Raw genomic sequence first — 19,424 nt, 5'->3', positions numbered from 1 at the left:
GGCAGTCAATAGTACAAATAAGCTTTTAGGGAAGAGAAGGGAGAGCTCTCCTGAAAGCTTGTCCATCACAATCCAGTCTGCCTAATGATAAGAGGTTTGCCTTAGAACTGCAATATCTACTCTGCCAACTCTCTTCATCAGGTCAGTAAATCTGCTGTAGACAATCCACATAGTTCCCAGTAATTTCTGAAGATTTCCCCTGGGTAAACCATGTCTTTTAGCTGAACGCCTGGTTAAATGAAAAATAAATAAAAAATCTGGCACTGCAAGGATTAAACTGTAAGTTTAAAATCAGGTGGAACGTGTAACATGTTCCCAAAGGTGAACTTATCCTTTAAATGCTTGTTTTTATCTAAGAGTTGAGGAATAAGCAGCTATACTTCCCTTATTCCTCACTCCCACAGGCTTCTCTCACACTGTACAACCAATCCCCCCCCAAAGCCGCTTCCCTTCGCCACTCCACTGGTCACAGGCATTCCAATATCATCATGTACAGTGCCGGACCAGCAGTCCTGTCTTGTGCATGAGAACAGCAAGGGTTAACCCACATCCGGAAGCACGAGAGAGAGGAGGAGAGCGCCGACTGCCAGGGAAGCATTGAATGAAGAATTTTTGTTTATTCCTCTAACCCTAGACAAAATGAGCATTTACCTCTTGCAGTGTTGATGAGCTCTGCCACAAAGATCTTTTTTTTTTCACTTAAAGTGGTATTAGGCCCGTTGGAGGATGATTAGTGGCTACAGACCCTGGAGCTTATATCCTCAGTCTCCTTTTCCTCATCTCAAAGTTTAAACACAGTTGTTAATTTTACAGGAGTCCATTATACATTCCATTGGTTACATCCTACACATGATCCTACTTTATGGCCATAATTGTCTGACGAACGTGTTGTGTCAGATAATCAGACCGTGTGTATGCTCCATCAGACAATTGTTGGCTAAATTAACAACAACAAAAGTCCTCCACAGAGTCCACTTGTGTTTCTTTGACTGACCTGCCAGTTTAGTTTTAAATTATTTTTATTGTTTTCACATAAAAAAAAAAAAGAACTTTACATACATTTTTTTAAAATCACTGATCATTATAAAATTCTCAAGTTCTTCATACATATAACATTAACATATACAGACTACATATTACAACAATACAATAAACACTTGTGTGGGTACAGAGCTAGGTCCAACCTTACAATACTGTCTCTATAACGATGTCCTTTAGACTAATGGAACATTTCCCCCTCTTCTTCCCTTCTATCTGTTTTATTAGTCCTAGTACCTCCACCCAATATGTTTGAATAAACCTACATTGCCACCAGATATGAGCATGATTTCCTTCTTCTCCGCATTCCCTCCAACACAGGGGCGATGTATCACAATTTATTTTATGCATTTTAATGGGAACATAATACCATTTGGTCAATAGTTTATAGTTCATTTCTTTCACCTTTGTATCCTTTGAAGTGGAATGTACATAGTCCATAACCCTTTTCTTCAACCTCTCTGGAACCTTTTGTTTTAGTTAATCTCCCATTTTTCCAGAGGATGTATTGACCCCTCCTCATTAGAGGATATCAACAATCTGTATATTTTAGAGATCATCCCTTTTCTGTTCATCCCTCCCTGGTCTATCAATCTCTCCCAGGGATTTAATCTTTCAACACTTCACAATGGCCTTAGGAGGGATTCAGTGAAATGTTGGAGCTGCATATATCTCCAACTATCCCACTGCGATATTCCATATTTCTCTCGTAGTTCTTCTAATTGGCATAGCCTATTCCCCTTTAAAACATCCCCTAACCTCAATCTATCCGAGTGAGTCCACTTTAAGTACAGTTTATTATTTTTCCCCGGTGGGAAATAATCATTTCCCATTAAGGGCATCAATGGGCTATTATATTGTCCTTTCGTATCCTTGATTACTTTGTCCCATATTTTTAGTGTTTCTATTGTAATTGGGGCAGCTGCCTTAGGAAGATCTCTATATTTTTCCGGGATCCAAATAATTCATAATATTTTTGGGGGTCTAGAAGTAGTACCCCCCCCCCCATTTTCTTTTGATCTACTCATTACTTTATATGAGATAAGACTTCCTCTCCCCTTCCAAACACATTTTTGTATTAGACTTCTCAGGGTTCTAAAATATGCCCCAGGGATGCAGATTGGTAGGCTCTGGAAGATATACAAAAATTTCGGAAGTGTCATCATTTTAATTACATTTATCCTTCCTAGCCATGACAATCTGTATGCCTGGTATTCCTTTAGATCTTGTTTGATTTTATTCAGTAGGGGAATAAATTAACAACAACAAAATTTGGCTGTTCATGCTCACCAATTGTTGAGTGTGTACGCAAGTCCGTCCAACTAAAATCCAAAGTACAAACACGCATTCTCAGAACCAATGTTAAAAATCAGACAACAATAGCAGAAGTTGCCCAAAGGGTGGCGGTAAAGAGCTGAAAAACCACGTGGTTTGGTGAATGTTGGCTGAAAATGTTGTGCCGTGTGTATGCAGAACAAGTTTACGGCCAACGCCATTAAGACCAAAATCCACAGAAAACTTGGATGGAAGTCAGATCGTGTGTACAAGGCATTAGGGTAGGGGTCCAGGTTGCCTAATTGTCCACATTGTGTTGCAAACACGGGAACATTTATTCACAGGGTATGGTGTTGCCCTAAACTCCACCGTTACTGGGCTTGTATAATCTAGCTACTCAACAGTATATGCTCTGTTCAGGTCCCTGTTCATCCCAAATTGGCTATCCTGGGCATTGTCCCGGAAGAAGTTTTACCTGCTGATTTAAGCGTACTATGGACTAGGCCTTTTTATATTGTTCCAAAAACTTGGTGGCTCTCACTCTTTCGCCCCCCTTCACAGTTTCCCAATGGAGAGCCACAGTCAACTAGAACCTATGGGGGGAAGAATTAACCTATAAGCATAGGGGGGTTTCCCAAAAATTCTGTAAAACCTGGAATCCCTGGTTGTCCTCCACAGAGTCCACTTTTGTTTCTTTGACTGACCTGCCAGTTTAGGAGGGTGCGATACTTTTCTGCTGGGTTTACCGCTTTTACATTTGGTTACTTACTGGAGTGTATACAAGTATGCTGGAATACAGGATGTAAAGCTTTCACCACTTTTCTTTACTTTGTTTTGAAGAAACTTTGTTTATGTGACCTTTGATATGGGCCTCTAGGGCGTTGTTATTCCTTTGTTGAAAATGTCTGTAAAAAATCTTTGATGAAAAACTCCTTAAATTGGATGTAAACCCACTCTCATTCTTCTAAACTACTGCCATGGTGGTTATCTATAAGGATATAGATGCCTCCTGCATGTATCCTTACCTGTCAAATGTCTCCCCTCTGTCTGTTATAAGAACTGAAAAACTGCAGATTCTGTGGGTGGGTCTGTTGTCTGGAGCTCGGTGGGTGGAGTCGTGATGTCAGTAGAATCCCTGCCCTCCTCTACACTCCCCTTGTCAACATGCATTTTCTCCTGTGTATTCCTTACACTAAATTCTGCTATGATCACCAACATCCATTCAAAATCCAGAAAACTACGCACAGGACTTCAGAAAAGGAGTGGGGGTGGGAATTAAAAAATAATGCCTGTCTCAAGCGAATAGGATATATATATATAGTTTTCTCCTGTTGGTCCGTTTATCTCACTGAAAAAAAAAAGAAGAGGAGGAGGATTGCTCAGAGCAGGATGATTAACTCTTTGTGGCAAGACTGGGCACAGATGAAAATCTTATACTCTACATTGTGTCAGCAAAAAAAATATTTGGGTTTACATCCACTTTAATAAAAAAATGACCCAATTTAACAAAACGTGGTAGTAAATCTTCTCAAGCGCCCACTGAAGTGACAAGCCTCAGGTGATAAACAATGATGATGCAAATCCTCCCACATAAGCCATAGCCGTTTATCTGTAACCTGTAGCCTTTGTCAGGGGGTTATCAACTAAAACTGGAGTGTGTAAAATCTGGTGCAGCTCTGCATAGAAACCTATCAGCTTCCAGGTTTTATTGTCAAAGGATAATTGAACAAGCTGAAGTTTGAAGCCAATTGGTTATTATTGAACGGCTGCAACAGATTCTGTATGCACCTGTTTTAGTACATCTGCCACTTAGTGACAGTGTGTTTTAGCAAGTACAAAAAAAAAAAAAAAGGAAAAGGTGCATTGTTGATTCTGGACCCTACTATGGATAACCAGCTACAAATAGCATACACATACAATACGTTTTGACCATATATTGTAACGCCTGCCTACACGCACATGAATTTTAATGGCATCCCAGTCTTAGGCTGTAGGGTTCAATATTGAGTTGGCCCACCCTTGCAGATATAACAGCTTCAACTCTTCTGGGAAGGCTGTACACAAGGTTTAGAAGTGTGTCTATGGGAATGTTTGACCATTCTTCCAGAAGAACATTTGTGAGGTCAGGAACTGCTGTTGGACAAGAAGGCCTGGCTGGCAGTCTCCGTTTTAATTCATCCCAAAGCTATTCTATCAGGTTGAGGTGCAGGCCAGTCAAGTTCCTCAGCCCCAAACTTGCCCATCCATACCTTTATGGACCTTGCTATGTCCACTGGTTCGAATCATTTGGTGGAGGGGGGATTATGGTGTAGGGTTGTTTTTAGGGGTTGGGCTTGGCCATATTTTCCTCTTAAATTAAAGTCTGACAGTAGCTGATAAAGTAAAAAGTAATGTTTTGCATTATAACTAGTTTGATACCTGTTGAAATCGAGCTGTTTTATTCACCTCCGTCACTCCTGAATCATTATTCTCACTGACTTCCTGGTTTACGGTGCGCATTCATTCTTGCTACATCACGGCCTAATGGGAACTACAGTTCCCATTAGGCTTAGCCCCCATGCCTGTGAGGGATAAGAGAGCATCTTCACGCAGGGCTGTAGTCATAGGGAGGGGGTGAGGGGCACATTCTGCTTTCCACCATGCAAAACAGCTCAGATGCTGGTGGAAAGCAAGAAGAGGAGAGACAGAAAATGGCATTTTCAAACGTGGATTACTGTATTTTGGAGGTCAAAAGGAAAAACGAGGTAAGTGATATTTAAATGCTCTAGCTTACAGCAATCAATTGATCTAATAAAAAACGAACCTTTAGTGTTCCTTTAAGGTATCAGCATACCAAGACAATTTGGACAATGTCATGCTCCCAACTTTGTGGGAACAATTTGGGGATGGCCCCTTCCTGTTTCAACATGACTGCGCACCAGTGTAAAAACAAGGTGCATAAAAGACATGGATGAGTGAGTTTGGGGTGGAGAAACTTAACTGGCCTGCGCAGAGTCCTGACCTCAACCCGATAGAAACCCTTTGGGATGAATTAGAGTGGAAACTGTGAGCCAGGACATATCGTCCAACATCAGTGCCTCATTTTACAAATGCACTTCTGGAAGTATGTCAAACATTCCCATAGACACTCCTAAACCTTGTGGACAGCCCTCCCAGAAGAGTTGAAGCTGGTATAGCTGCAAAGAAAGGGCCAACTCAAAATTGAACCCTACGGACTAAGACTGGGATGACATTAAAATTCATGAGCGTGTAAAGGCAGGCGTCCCAATACATAGACAATGTAGTGTATGTGGTATCGCTGCGATCGTCAAGACAAGCAACATTTTTGGGTTGTTCTTTGTCATAAGTTATGGTAATAGCAAGAAAGACAGCCAAATTATTATTATTTTCGTTTTTTTTTTTTACTATTTTGGGTCAGTTTTCCTTTGATAATAATAACAAAAAAAATTCCAAAATCCATCTGTCTTGAAAAAAATGCAGTACGATTCACCTGGATACACCAAGTAGTTGCTATGATATGTGCAGTTTCACCAACACGTGTTAAAGTTGCAAAATTATCTTCATGAGTTAGTCAAGATTAATTTTACTTTCCAACATTTACATGTTTAAGTGGATGTAAACCCAAAAAAATTTTTTTTTGTTTTTGATGTCACAATGTAGAGTAGAAGATTCCCTATCTGTGCCCAGTCTTGCCACACAGAGTTAATCCAGCGCTGAGCAATCCTCGTTTAATGTTCAGTGAAAATTAACAGAATTCCAGATAAAAACTTGCCAAATTATAAAGTCCGTTTCTCTGTTCTTGCTTTGTGTTACAGGTTATTTACATATCCTGGTAATATACAATGAACTTTGGATCACCTCATATTATGATAAACATAACATAACATATGATAAACATGTCCAAGCTCTAGATATGTAAATAACCTGTAACACAAAGCAAGAACAGAGAAACGGACTTTATAATTTGGCAAGTTTTTATCTGGAATTCTGTTAATTTTCACTTAACATTAAAAGAGGATTGCTCAGCGCTGGATTAACTCTGTGTGGCAAGACTGGGCACAGATGATAGGGAATCTTATACTCTACATTGTGACATCAAAAACAAAAAAAAAATTTTTGGGGTTTACATCCACTTTAACATAGAAAATTACCTGCAAAAACTGATATCTTGTGCACCGCCTCTAGGAGCTACTGAAACACTAGATTAAAATTACACAACAGGTTCACTTATTTACAGCTGCCTGCATGTTCAGTTTGCCATGCCTCCTCCGGCACTGCATCTGTCCTATCAGCTGGTTCATTGGCAGGAGGAAATTCGCAGTCATGTACGAGGCTCAAGTGGAAATCAGTGTTACCCCTCACAGCTGCGTAAGGGTAAAAGGAAGCTAAAATACAGAAAAATAAATAGTGCAAAAAAAAAAAAAAGGCAACTGGGGAAATAATGCATTGCTGCAATCCTAAGCAAAAAAAGCTATTTTTATACATGAAAAACTAATTTAGTCCAATATCTCCAGATGCTAAACTCTTGAAGTAACAGATTGTAACAGCAGGGTTTCCAAGAGACTAATGTTGTTTACACATAAAAAAATGTTTTTGCGAGACAGCTATTAATGATTTTATTTATTTATTTCGCACAGAAAATAACACATCTCACCTCAGCCGATTAGCAGTTTAGTCTTTAATCTCTTTGCGATAACAAGACACAATAAAAAAAAAAAAACCCCAAGCACGTACCAAATATATAGCTGCACAGAAAAAATGAATGATTGTGCTTACTGAACAAAGCACTGCAAAGATGGCGTCCGAAGACAGATATACATAACAACCAATCAGAACCCATTTACAAATTGATCTGACTTCATTAAACTGAAGTCTGTCTAGCTGCTACGGTGCTACTACACTCTGTACAGCAACGACGCTTCTTTGATTTAAAGCGGAACTAAAACTTTCTCAATCAACATTAAAGCGGAACTACACTGCATCTGAGCATCACAAACCAAAAACGCCATTAAACTAATTTTTAATATTCAAAACAAATTCACCCATCCATATGTCCCTACTTTATTCTGTTGGGAAATCACTTTAACCACTTGCCTACTGGGCACTTTTACCCCCTTCCTGCCCAGGTCAATTTTCAGCTTTCAGTGCTGTTGCACTTTGAATGACAATTGCACGGTCATGCTACACTGTAGCCAAACAAAAAAATGTATCGCTTTTTTCACAGAAATCAAGTTGTTTTTTGGTGGTATTTCATCACCACTGGGTTTAATTTTTTTTGCAAACAGTTAAAGTGATCGTAAAGGCAGAATTTTTTTTTTTATCTGCGAGTCGGCTCTATATGGCACCTGCGCAGTCAGCTCTACACGGCGGGCGCAGGCGCTGTATAGCACCGACTCGCAGGTCAGCTATTTACAGAAAACTGGTGATGCGCCTTATGCGCCATGGGAAGTTTTTCACCAGACATCAATCATCTAACCCAGGGAAAGGAACACCCAGTCCCGCAGGAATCAGAACCCGGAAGCCAGGGGGAAAACAACAATATAACGGTAGGTACGGCGAAAAAAAAAAATACCTGCATACTGTACATGTTGTTAGTATGCTGGATGTAATGTTAGATAATTGTTTTAGGGTGAACCTCCACTTTAAGTGGTTAAAGGGGTTGTAAAGGTAAAAAAAAAAAAAAAAAAAAATGTTTTCCTAAATAGCTTCCTTTACCTTAGTGCAGTCCTTCACTTACCTCATCCTTCCATTTTGCTTTTAAATGTCCTTATTTCTTCTGAGAAATTCTCACTTCCTGTTCTTCTGTCTAACTCCACACAGTAATGCAAGGCTTCTCCCTGGTGTGGAGTGTCGTGCTCGACCCCCTCCCTTGGGCTACAGGAGTCAGGACGCCCACTAACACACAGCTCCTTTCTCTATCTGCAACGTAGAGAGCGTCCTGACTCTCCTGCTCGCCCCCTCAAGGGAGGGGGCGAGCACGACACTCCACACCCGGGAGAAAGCCTTGCATTACTGTGTGGCGTTACAGACAGAAGAACAGGAAGTGAGAAAAAGTGCAATAAGGGGAAAAGAAGGGGGCCAGGCCCCGGCTCTGTGTCCGAATGGACAAAGGGAACTGTGGCTCGGCTCGAGTGCCCCCATAGCAAGCTGCTTGCTGTGGGGGGCACTCAACAGAAGGGAGGGGCCAGGAGCACCAAAGAGGGACTTGAAAAAAGGAGGATCTGGGCTGCTCTGTGCAAAACCATTGCACAAAGCAGGTACGACATGTTTGTTATTTTTACAAAAAAAAAAAGAAGACTTTAGTATCACTTTCATTTTTCTCCTTCACTGATGTGCGCTGATGAGGTTGCACCAATTGGCAGTGATGGGCATGCCCATAGTGGATTGAGAATTGTTAAAAACAGTGAAAGCACTGATGTGCCATGGTACCTTAGCAACAGTTCCTCCTTCCAGTCACCCATGTTTTGAAAAGCAATAAAAATGCTAATGATTAAAGCTGTAATAAATCCAAATCTAAACATGTAATACATTGCAGCTTACCAATCCCTATATGTGGTGGCTGCATTTGTTTTCTTTTCTTAGGCTTTTTCCACCTGTTTTTATCTGGTAATCTGGCCAGTAACACAACTCCTGTATTAGAGTGCCCCCACTCTGGATGAAGGAGCACAGGGGTACCTTTGGACAACAGCATTGTCAGTCCGTGGGGAGGGGGTGTTAGATGCACTAGCAGAATCTGATACACTAACAAACTGAAGATGAACTTCGACTAACACTTTATAATTAGTTATATCAACAGTTTTGTTCCTTTTGGAGAAAAGGGTTTACATAAATAAAAGCGGATCATTGTTAGCACTACTGTCAGTGTTAAATAGTTTGTCTCAACACTCTAATTGCTTTATCTGCAGGACAGCTTGTTCTGCTGAAAAACAACAGACATACTGGCCAGATCATCGGATGAAAATAAAAGAAAGCCTGAAAACAAATAAAAAGAATGCAGCCATCACATCTAACAATTGATAAGCTTTATTATCGCTTTAAAGTCATTGTAAATGCTCTTTTTTTTTTTTACATATGTTATTTTACAACATGCTATGTTTGCCTGCTTTGTGCAATGGTTTTTCAAACCTCCCCTTCTGGGGTCCCCCGCTGGATCCTCATCTTCTCCATGTGCCCCCATAGTAAACTGCTAGCCATGGGGGCACACATGTGGGCTTGATACCCAGCCCAGCGGTTTGCATCTAGTGACACACACACACACACCACAGCGCAGCTTGTCTCCCCCCCCCCCCCCCCACAAGATTTGACTGACAGCAGCAGGAGCCAATGGCTCAACCAAGTTTTAGAGAGCAGGGGGAGAGGAGAGAAAAACTGAGATCAGGTACAGCGCTGGATCAATACATTATTCTGTTTAGCGAGAGGGGGGCAATGCTGTTGTCTGCATTAAGGTAAAAAAATATATAATAAAAATGAATCACAAAAGAACACAGGGAAAGTGGGATTTCTTTCTGATAGTGTACTTTGTATAGGTCTGAAATTTTGTGTACAATGAACTTATTTTTCCACTAGGAAGCATGTGTATTTGTCACCAATTTAAAACAAAACTCACAGCCAAGTGTCTTTACAACAAGGCCCTCTAGGGGGCACCAACATACTGCAAGACATCCAGGGTTTTACTACCTAAAAGGCAGCTAAAAGCAAAAAAAATTATATTTAATAGGTTGGGTTAACAATCACAGAAAAAGCTGAATAATGGCATGCAAACATTATTAATGTTTCTCTGTTTTACTTCTAAAAGAATAAAAACTGAAGCATTTGCAGTATTTTTCACTAGTGGAATCATTAAACTAGTCCAGCTAAAACTTCTTAAGGATTCCTGTATTTAAAAGGCTACCAGCAAAAGTGTGTCTGTTTGTTAAATGGGCTGAATATAGGAGGGTGTGTCACTGCAGTGGTGGGGAGCACAGAAGTGTGCATTGGTAAAGTGATGGCAAGATCGGAGAGATGTGTTGGTGCAGTGCCAGGAGTTGGCACAGTGCAGCAAAGAGGGCATATGTGGGAGAGGTGGCGAGAACAGGGAGAGAGAAAGGGTCAGGTGTAGTGGTGCCTCTGGGAGGAGAAGTCAGATGTAACTCCATGTGCATTCCACCCAGCCAGCAGCAGAGGCCGGCAAGGGGAAGGGACCTGACATTTAATGTTATTTCTCCTGATCTTCTCTAAGCAATCTTAGCAAGCAGTTAGCATCCAGCACAGAAAGACTCCCATCACTAATAACTTATGTGGGGCTCCTACTGGTCATATGATCTATTGAAGAGGTCTTCCAATAAGTTATTAGCAACAAGACACTTTCTATGCCAGGAGTTGGTTGTTAGTATGTGTGAGGATTGCTAGAGGGAAGCGAAGATCAGCAACATGGTCACTAAATGCTGAGTGTGGGTCCTGCTTCCTACGCATGTGCAGCAGAACTCCATAAACTTCTATGGGGCTGGAAAACAGATCCATCTCCTAGAGCCACATACAGAAGGGATCTCCAAACTTTCTAAACAAAGGGTCAGCAAGTGGGAGTAGAAAAGGTCCTGACGGCAGAGGGAAAAAATAATGCCTCATCTATGTAATACATATATCGTCCATTGATGGATGCAAGATTCTAGATACAGTGTGGACATACAATTGCAGTCTAAATGAAGGGTCAGCAATAGCCACTGAAAGGCCCAAAAATTATTTGGGGACTGTCTGCAGTACAGAAGTATCCAAAAGACCAAAGCTTAAATCAGAACAAGATAAAGGTGAAGAACTCTATAACACATGGAAGCTGCCATGACCAAAAGGAGACCACAGAGGATCAATCTGGTGTTCAGACCGGAATAGAGAATTTACCGCCAAGGGACCAACACTTCTAACTGAAGAATTGTGGCGTCACCACTTCTCTCTACCTCATCCAATCAAAAAATACCTTTAATAAAAAAGTGCAAAAGTGTTCCATGAATGGCAGTACAGAACCCAGAAGATTGTGGTATCACTGTCTTCTCCAACGGTCCCCCTCAGGTATAGAATATGTATAATTACATTGGCCAAAGCTGAACCACTGTAAATATACAAGAAAGATCAGATCTGGAGAAGAGCTCTAAATGGAAGGGAGGGACAATTTCCCTGAAAGATAAAGAAGGGATTCATGTTCCACAGGGGGTGTTTTTTTTCTTTTCTTTCTTATGTGAGAATTTAAGCCAAATATCCTTGTCTATTGGTAACCCACAGCTATCAACTATAGTAGCCATACATTGAAATTCGGCTGAACCAGACACATTTTTGATCCATGAATGGCCAGCTTAAGGCTCTCCTTAGATTATGCAGTTTCCTTTCCTTGAACCACGCAGTTTGTCAACATTTCAGGTTCATGCAAAATTGTAAATTTTTACATGTTTAGTATCTATTACTACTATCTTTTATTATTATTATTATTTTCAGGATTTATATAGCGTCACCAGTTTGCGCAGCGCTTTACAACATGGGGGCAGACAGTACATTATAGAAGGGATCAGAGGGCCCTACTCGTTAGAGCTTACAATCTAGCAGGGTGGAACACAGGGCAATAACTGTGGGGGATGATCAGGTGGAGAAAATGAAAATACAGTTGTTAGGTGTGGGTAGAATAGGCTTCTCTAAAGGGGAGGGTTTTTTAGGGATCGATTAAAAACTAACAGACTAGGAGATAATTAAACAGATTGGGGTAAGGAGTTCCATAGGATTGGAGAGGTTTAAGAAAGAGGTTACATTTAGGGTTGTCCCGATACCACTTTTTTAAGACCGAGTACAAGTACCGATACTTTTTTTTAATCTGTAATTTAAAATCGGCACATGTGTCAGTATGTTTTTTTTTTCTTTATCTTTAACAATTTGTTTTTAATTTTTTACATTTTTTTATTTATAATGCTTTCTTTTTTTTTAAGGGGGGGGGGTGGACCGTGTCAGTGTGTTTTTTTTTTTTTTTCTTCTACAATCATTTTTTTTATTCTTTATTTATTTTTTCAGCCCTGTTGGGGGGCTTTGGTGAGATATCAGGGGTCTTAACAGACCCCTGACATCTTCCCTTTGAGACAGGGAAAGGGACACACGTTCCCCTGTCCCTTTCTAAGCTGCGCTGAAAATGAATGGAGTGAAGACAGCGTCTTCTCTTCATTCATAAACTGAAACATTTGTAAACACAGGTTACAATGTTTCAGTTATGTGAATGGACAGAGTCAGTGATTACTGACTCTGTCCATTCGGAGCAGTAAGGAGCCTGACATTTCCTGACACGGCGGGATACACGGCGGCATACACGGCGGCTTTCAGCTGCTTTAAAATCAGCGGTGATCGGTGCTTGCAACTTCCCCACGCACTGATCACCGCCGACAGTACAAGTATCGGATGAAGCTTCGGGAGCATTTGTGCTTGTACAAGTACTCGGGCAAATGCTTGGTATCGGTCCCGATACCGATACTAGTATCGGTATCGGGACAACCCTAGTTACATTTAAGTGTCTTTTTTTCCCCTGAAAACTTGTGTTTGGTAAACGGCTGTACAAATGTTACGATACATAAAAAATAGCAACATACACTCATTTATTCTGCAGGGCCTTTGCTTTCAGAAAAAAATATAATATTTGGGGGCTTTAAATCATTTTCAAAAATAAAACAAAAAAGTGCTGATTTTAGCACGTATGTGAAAAATTTCCTGGACAGCAAGTGGTTAATGTTCCTGATCTGCTTACTTTCTAATCTGTGACGCCAAGTATTGAAGCCAACATAACTCTGAGCCAAGTGGCATTTTTCAGAAGGATATTATCTTTTAACCAGACTTTCCTGAATAAACCAAAAAGGTAGAAACAAAACAAAACAAAAAAAAACACTCACATTTGCCAAAGAAGCTGCTCGCTGATCTTGCTTGCTGAATAGAGACACTGTGATGAGCTGATAAGTAGCACGTTTCTTGTGTGGGCTGTACGAGTCGAAGGCTGTGGAATTGGCAGCTGGTCTTTATCACTGGAGCAGAGATCCCACCTGAGGAGACAGAAAATCCTGACAGGTTTGTATGCATCACATACAATAACAATTAAAGTCAAATAAACATTTCAGAGTATTAATAATGTTGTATCATTAAAATGCATTTTTAAAAATATTATTGGTCCAGGGACAAACACAATACATGTAAGAAGAGGCAGACATTTTTTTTCAAACCGCTATTAAAAAAGGAAAAAAAAAATATATCTTTTTAAAATTTTTAAGAGATACTTAGGCTTTAAAAAAAAAAAAATGTAAAAAAATATTTATACTTAACTACAGTAAAACCTTGGTTTGAGAGCGTTTTGGAAGACAAGCAAAATGTTTTAATAAAATTTGCCTGGATATACAAGCGATGTCTTGATATAAGAGTAGCGTCATGTCATAATTGAGTATAAAAAAAGAAGAGAGGAGCCTCTAAGTGTAGCAATATGGTTACATTTAATGAAGGTACAACATTAGCAACTTATTGCTAAACTTAGGCCCCTTTCACACTGGGGCGGGAGGTGCGCTGATGGTATAGCGGCGCTATACCATTGGAATTGCGGCGGTATTGCAGAGGCGCATTGTCAGCGGTATTACCATGGTTTTCTATTGCTTTCAATGGGAAGGAGCGGTAAACACACCGCTCCAAAGATGCTGCTAGCAGGACTTTTGGAGCGTTCCTGCTAGCACACCGCTCCAGTGTGAAAGCCCTCAGGCTTTCACATTGAGACTGCAGGGCAGGAGTTTTTCAGGCAGTATTTAGGGGCTAAAAAGCCTGAAAAACTCCTCAGTGTGAAATGGGCCTAAGGCCTCGCACACACGATAGCTTAAACAGAGGACAACGGTCTAATGGACCGTTTTCATCGGTCAAAACCGATCGTGTGTGGGCCCCATAGGTTATTTAACCATCGGTTAAAAAAAGACAACTTTCTTTAAATTTAACCGATGGATTCCTAATCGACAGGTCAAAACCGATCGTTAGTAGGCACAACCATCGGTTAAAAATCCATGCATGCTCAGATTCAAGTCGACGCATCCTTGGAAGCATTGAACTTCGTTTTTTTCAGCACGTCGTTGTGTTTCACGTCACCGCGTTCTGACACGATCAATTTTTTAACCGATGGTGTGTAGGCGCGACGGACCATCAGTCAGCTTCATCGGTTAACCGATGAAAACTGTCCATCAGACCGTTCTCATCGCATGGACTGATCGCGTGTACGCGGCTTTAGAGGTGCCTCTCTTCTCTTTTATACCCTGTAAAAAAATGCTTTGATATACAAGTGCTTTGGATTACAAGCATGTTTCTGAAACGAATTACACTCGCAAACCAAGCTTTTACTGTAGATAGATACAGCATCGATACAATGTTGCATTAACCCCCCGTCAGCTCTAAGACTGAGAACCGAGTGATCAAACACCACTAATCGCTCGGTTTTTAGCCTTTAGTCAGCAGACTGACAGTCAACGACTCTCTGCTCTGCCCTGCCCCTTCAGCACTCACAGGAGTTCTAGGCTGTGGAGGGGCGAGAGCAGCTGGCTTAGGTTCTAAGTGGATCGCCGAGAGCCTGAGCCAGCTGCCAGTCCAGGCTTCTGGGCGGATCCCAACCATGTGGTCAGGATCTTTTCAAAGACTGGTTCTATAAAAAAAGACCGTGACCACATGGTTGGGATCCTTCCAGAAGCCTGGACTGACAGCTGGCTCAGACTCTCAGTGATCCACTGAGAGCCTGAGCCAGCCACTCACACCCCTCCACAGCACAGCACTGAGTCTGCTCACTAAAGGCTGAGAACCGAGCGATCAGTGGCGTTTGATCACTCGGTTCTCAGTCTTAAAACTGGCGGGGGATTGATGCAACATTGGCTCGATGCTGTATCTATCTATTTGAGTATAAATATATATATTGTCAGCTGAAAACAGGTCACAGGGGTGCAGAATGAAATGCACTCCTGTGATCCCCATAAGATGTATAGCCAAAATAGCTTTGGCTATAATTCACCTTTAAGAGACTTATGCAAGACTTTCCACAATATCATTGCAAAGCACAACTCTCACATTGAGCAGAAAGCAATCTAACAATCAACCCCTACCCATTCCAGTTGACTGGCGGGCTGTTACGTCAGGGAAAGCTGCAGCACATAAATGCATGCACATTTCGGATGGGAATTGAGATCTGCTCCAACATGAATGTGGGTTAGTATAGGTCCACAGTGCCTGCAGCTACATAGGTCAGTGAGGACTTTTAAAGTGCCACAAGATCAGTTTTCTCAATAGCCCACCTATAAAAGAAGCACAAATATACTTACCCTTCTGGAACTTTACATGGTTTATAAAAGGTTAAAAAAAAGAAACTCAGGATAACAGCTCTGGAGCTTGCACCTTAAACCAAATCGGAAAATGGCAGCTCTCATATATCTGTGCTCATAGGTTGACTTCAAGTAAACATTTTTATACTCAGTAAAAGTCACTGTTTTGTTTGAGCCTTCAATCAGCATTGTCATTTATGCCCACGGTGCCCTATAAAACTACTTGTATTGGCTCACAGTGTATTTTCTATAAAGAGAAGTTACAAGAGCTTGGAGAATTTGCTTTGTGCACTCACAATACTAGGCGAGATACTGTATACAGAAAAAAGAAGGTTGCAGTAGGCCATTTTCTCTTCTCCTTTCTGTCTTTGATTCGTTAATTTATGGTAATTTGGTCTCTTGTTACCTGCCGCCGTCACTCCACACATTTAAGCTTGTTTACCAGCTTATGGCTTTTGCATATTATAGTCTGCTATAAAAAAAAAAAAACATTTTTGTCAAATACACATTTTAATAATTCATAATGTGACTTGTGTATATATTATACTTGGTTTCAGAAGTTAGCCAAGAAGTTATGCCAAAATCCTACTCTTTGTACTGTTTTTACATTGCGATAGTTTATTTCTAAAGGCTTTTTCATTTTTGCTTTTTACTGTAGAGTACACAGCCAGAGTCTCTTTTAAAGCAAATAGATATAGCTTTTCACATTTAGAAATTGTAGCACCCAAAAAACAGAAAAAAAGGCTTAATATGTTTCTACATTTAACCACTTCAGCCCCAAGCCCGTTTTTTTCAGATTCAGTGTTTACAAGTTAAAAGCACTTTTGTTTGCTAGAAAATTACGTAGATACCCTTTAACCACTTCAGCCCCAAGCCCGTTTTTTCAGATTCAGTGTTTACAAGTTTAAAGCACTTTTGTTTGCTAGAAAATTACGTAGATACCCTAGAAAAATACTTTGTCACACCGTATTTGTGCAGCGGTCCTACAAGCGCACTTTGTTTTGAAAAAAAAATAAAAAATCACTTTTTTGAATTAAAAATTAGACCGTAAAGTTAGCCCAATTTTTTTTTTATATTGTGAAAGATAATGTTACACCGAGTAAATTGATACCCAACATGTCACGCTTCAAAATTGGGCCCGCTCGTGGAATGGCGTCAAACTTTTACCCTTATAAATCTCAATAGGTGACGTTTAAAAAAATTCTACAGGTTGCATGTTTTGAGTTACAGAGGAGGTCTAGGGCTAGAATTATTGCTCTCGCTCCAACGATCGCAGCGATACATCACATTTGTGGTTTGAACACCGTTTTCATATGCGGGCGCTACTCACGTATGCGTTCGCTTCTGTGCGTGAGCTCGTCCGGACAGGATTCTTTAAAAAAAATGTTTTTCTTATTTATTTTATTTTATTTTAATTATTTTTACACTTTTTTTTTTAAAAAAAAACATGACATGTCCTCTTAAAGCGGGGGTTCACCCTATCGACAGGAAAAAAAAAAAATTTTTTTCTTTTACCTTTAAATCAGGCACTGTAGCGCGAGCTACAGTATGCCTGTCCCGAATTTTTTCCCCCCATACTCACCTTGTAGTCGTCCATCGAAGATACCGGGGAATGGGCGTGCCTCTGGAGACGGAGGATGATTGACGGCCGGCTCTGGCGCGTCACGCTTCTCCGGAAATAGCCGAAATAGGCTTGGTCTTCACGACGCGTGCGCATAGCCTGTGCGCACGCGCCGTGAAGAGCCGAGACCTACTCCGGCTGTCTTCGGGGAGAGTGACGTGCCAGGGCCGGCCGTCAATCATCCTCCCTCTCCATAGGCACGCCCATTCCCCGCGGGAGCCGAAATCTACGATGGACGACTACGAGGTGAGTACGGGGTTAAAAAAAATCGGGACAGGCATACTGTAGCTCGCGCTACAATGCCTGTCTCGATGGTAACATCATGTGGGTCAGGGTGAACTACCGCTTTAAATATGAGATCTGGGGTCAAAAAGACCTCAGATCTCATATTTAGACTAAAATCTAATAAAAATAAATAAATAAAAAATGTCATTTGAAAAAAATTACAAAAAATAAATAACAAAAATTAGCCTTAAATGAGCTATGGGCGAAAGTGACATTTTGATGTCGCTTCCGCCCAGCTATGGTATGGAGATGGTTGGGGCCATCTTGCCCTCACTCGTATCCATACCACTGGCGTGACAGGACCCGATCGCCTCCGCCGCTACCAACGGCTCCGGTAAGCAGTGGAGGGCGTGGGAGAGTAGCTGCAGCCCCTCTCCCGCCACCGATATTGGTGATCCTATGGTGAATCCCTCGCAGAGACCATTATCTTTAACCGGACCACCGCCTGAAGAGATGGATACCACGGTTATGGCAGCAGCTGCTTGTGCGGTCTAACCTGCCCCTATGGAAGCTGTAAAAAACCTGGTTGATCCAACCAGTTTCTGTCCTCCCTCCTGTAAACGGACCAGGGTTTATCATGGCTGCTGAGCCCTGACACCGTCGTCAGTTTACATGCCTCTGTCATCCGCTGTCTCCTCTGTGCTCCCCCCTCCCTGCCTGTCAGCTCAGGAGTCTGTGTCTCTGTCTCCATTCTACCCCTGGTAGAATGAGCTCTCACCCTGAAGGGAGGAGGTTTACGTTTCAGACATTAGGCCTGAATGACCAATTGATGGACAATGGAAGTCTTAGAAGCTGCCTACCCCTTCTTGTAAAACAAAAAAGGAGTCTGAGTCCTCGAATCTCCGCAGATCTAGACAAATAAATTCTGACTGCTCGCACTAAGTCCACGGAGTGCAGTCGTCTCTCTTCCACCGAACAAGGCCGAGATAAAAAAAGAAGGCAAAACAATGTCTTGATTCAAATGAAAAGCTGACACCACTTTTGGCAAACAGGATGGAACCGGTCATAACACAACCCTGTCGAGGTGAAGGATCAAGTATGGTTCCCTGCACAAAAGAGCTGCCAACCCTGACACCCTTCTAGCTGAGGTGATGGCCATCAGAAAGGCCAACTTGTTTGACAGCAAGACTAATGGAATTTCCTTGATAGGCTCAAACGATTGCCACAGACAAGTCCCAAGGACATGTAGGTGACCTAATGGGGGGGGGGGGGGGGGGAGCAAACGAGTTACTCCCTGCATAAAGGTTCGGATCAGTGAATGGGAGGCTAAGGGCCTTTGGAAGAATACTGACAAGGCCGAAATCTAACTCCTGATGTTGTACTCAAAGCCAATCTGATTTCCACAGCCGACTGTAGAAAAGAGAGAATTCTCCCAATCAAAAGTAATTCAGAGGATGCCATTTTCTGGCTTCACACGAAGCAATATAGGATTTCCAGATCCTATAATAGATATTTCTAGTCACTACTTTTCTGGCATTCACTAGGGTAGACACCACCGGTCCTGAGATGCCTAGATCCTTTAACACCCTGGCTTCAATAGCCATGCCGTCAAATTTAGAGACTGTAAATTGGGGTGGAATATAGGAGCACAACACAATAGATGGGGACAGCACGGAAGCGTCCACAGTCATCTATTGCCAATCTCACGATCTCTGGGAACCAAGGCCTTCTGGGCCAGGCTGGTACCACCAGGATGACTGGAACCCCATCTCTGAATCCTGCGCAACAAATGTGGAAGGAGACCAATTGAGGGGAAAGTATAAACCCGGGAGAACTGGTTCCATGGAACTACTAGAGCATCTGCTACGATTGCCAAGGGATCCCTTGTTCGGGACAAAAACTGCTGTAGCTTGTTGTCAAACCTGGATGCCAAAAGATCG

General features: G+C 41.6%; 1 protein-coding gene across 1 annotated transcript in view; it reads right to left on the bottom strand.

The window, feature by feature from the left end:
• Positions 1-19,424, bottom strand: part of MRPS5 (mitochondrial ribosomal protein S5) — a 164,865-nt gene that overhangs the window by 119,325 nt on the left and 26,116 nt on the right. The window contains exon 2 of the mRNA XM_040351106.1: positions 13,203-13,349. Within this exon, the coding sequence (XP_040207040.1) occupies positions 13,203-13,349 (147 nt within the window). The remainder of the gene's footprint in view (positions 1-13,202; positions 13,350-19,424) is intronic.

This window comes from Rana temporaria, chromosome 4, assembly GCF_905171775.1.
Source record: "Rana temporaria chromosome 4, aRanTem1.1, whole genome shotgun sequence".
NCBI lineage: Eukaryota > Metazoa > Chordata > Amphibia > Anura > Ranidae > Rana > Rana temporaria.
This window is presented reverse-complemented; position numbering and strand designations above follow the sequence as displayed.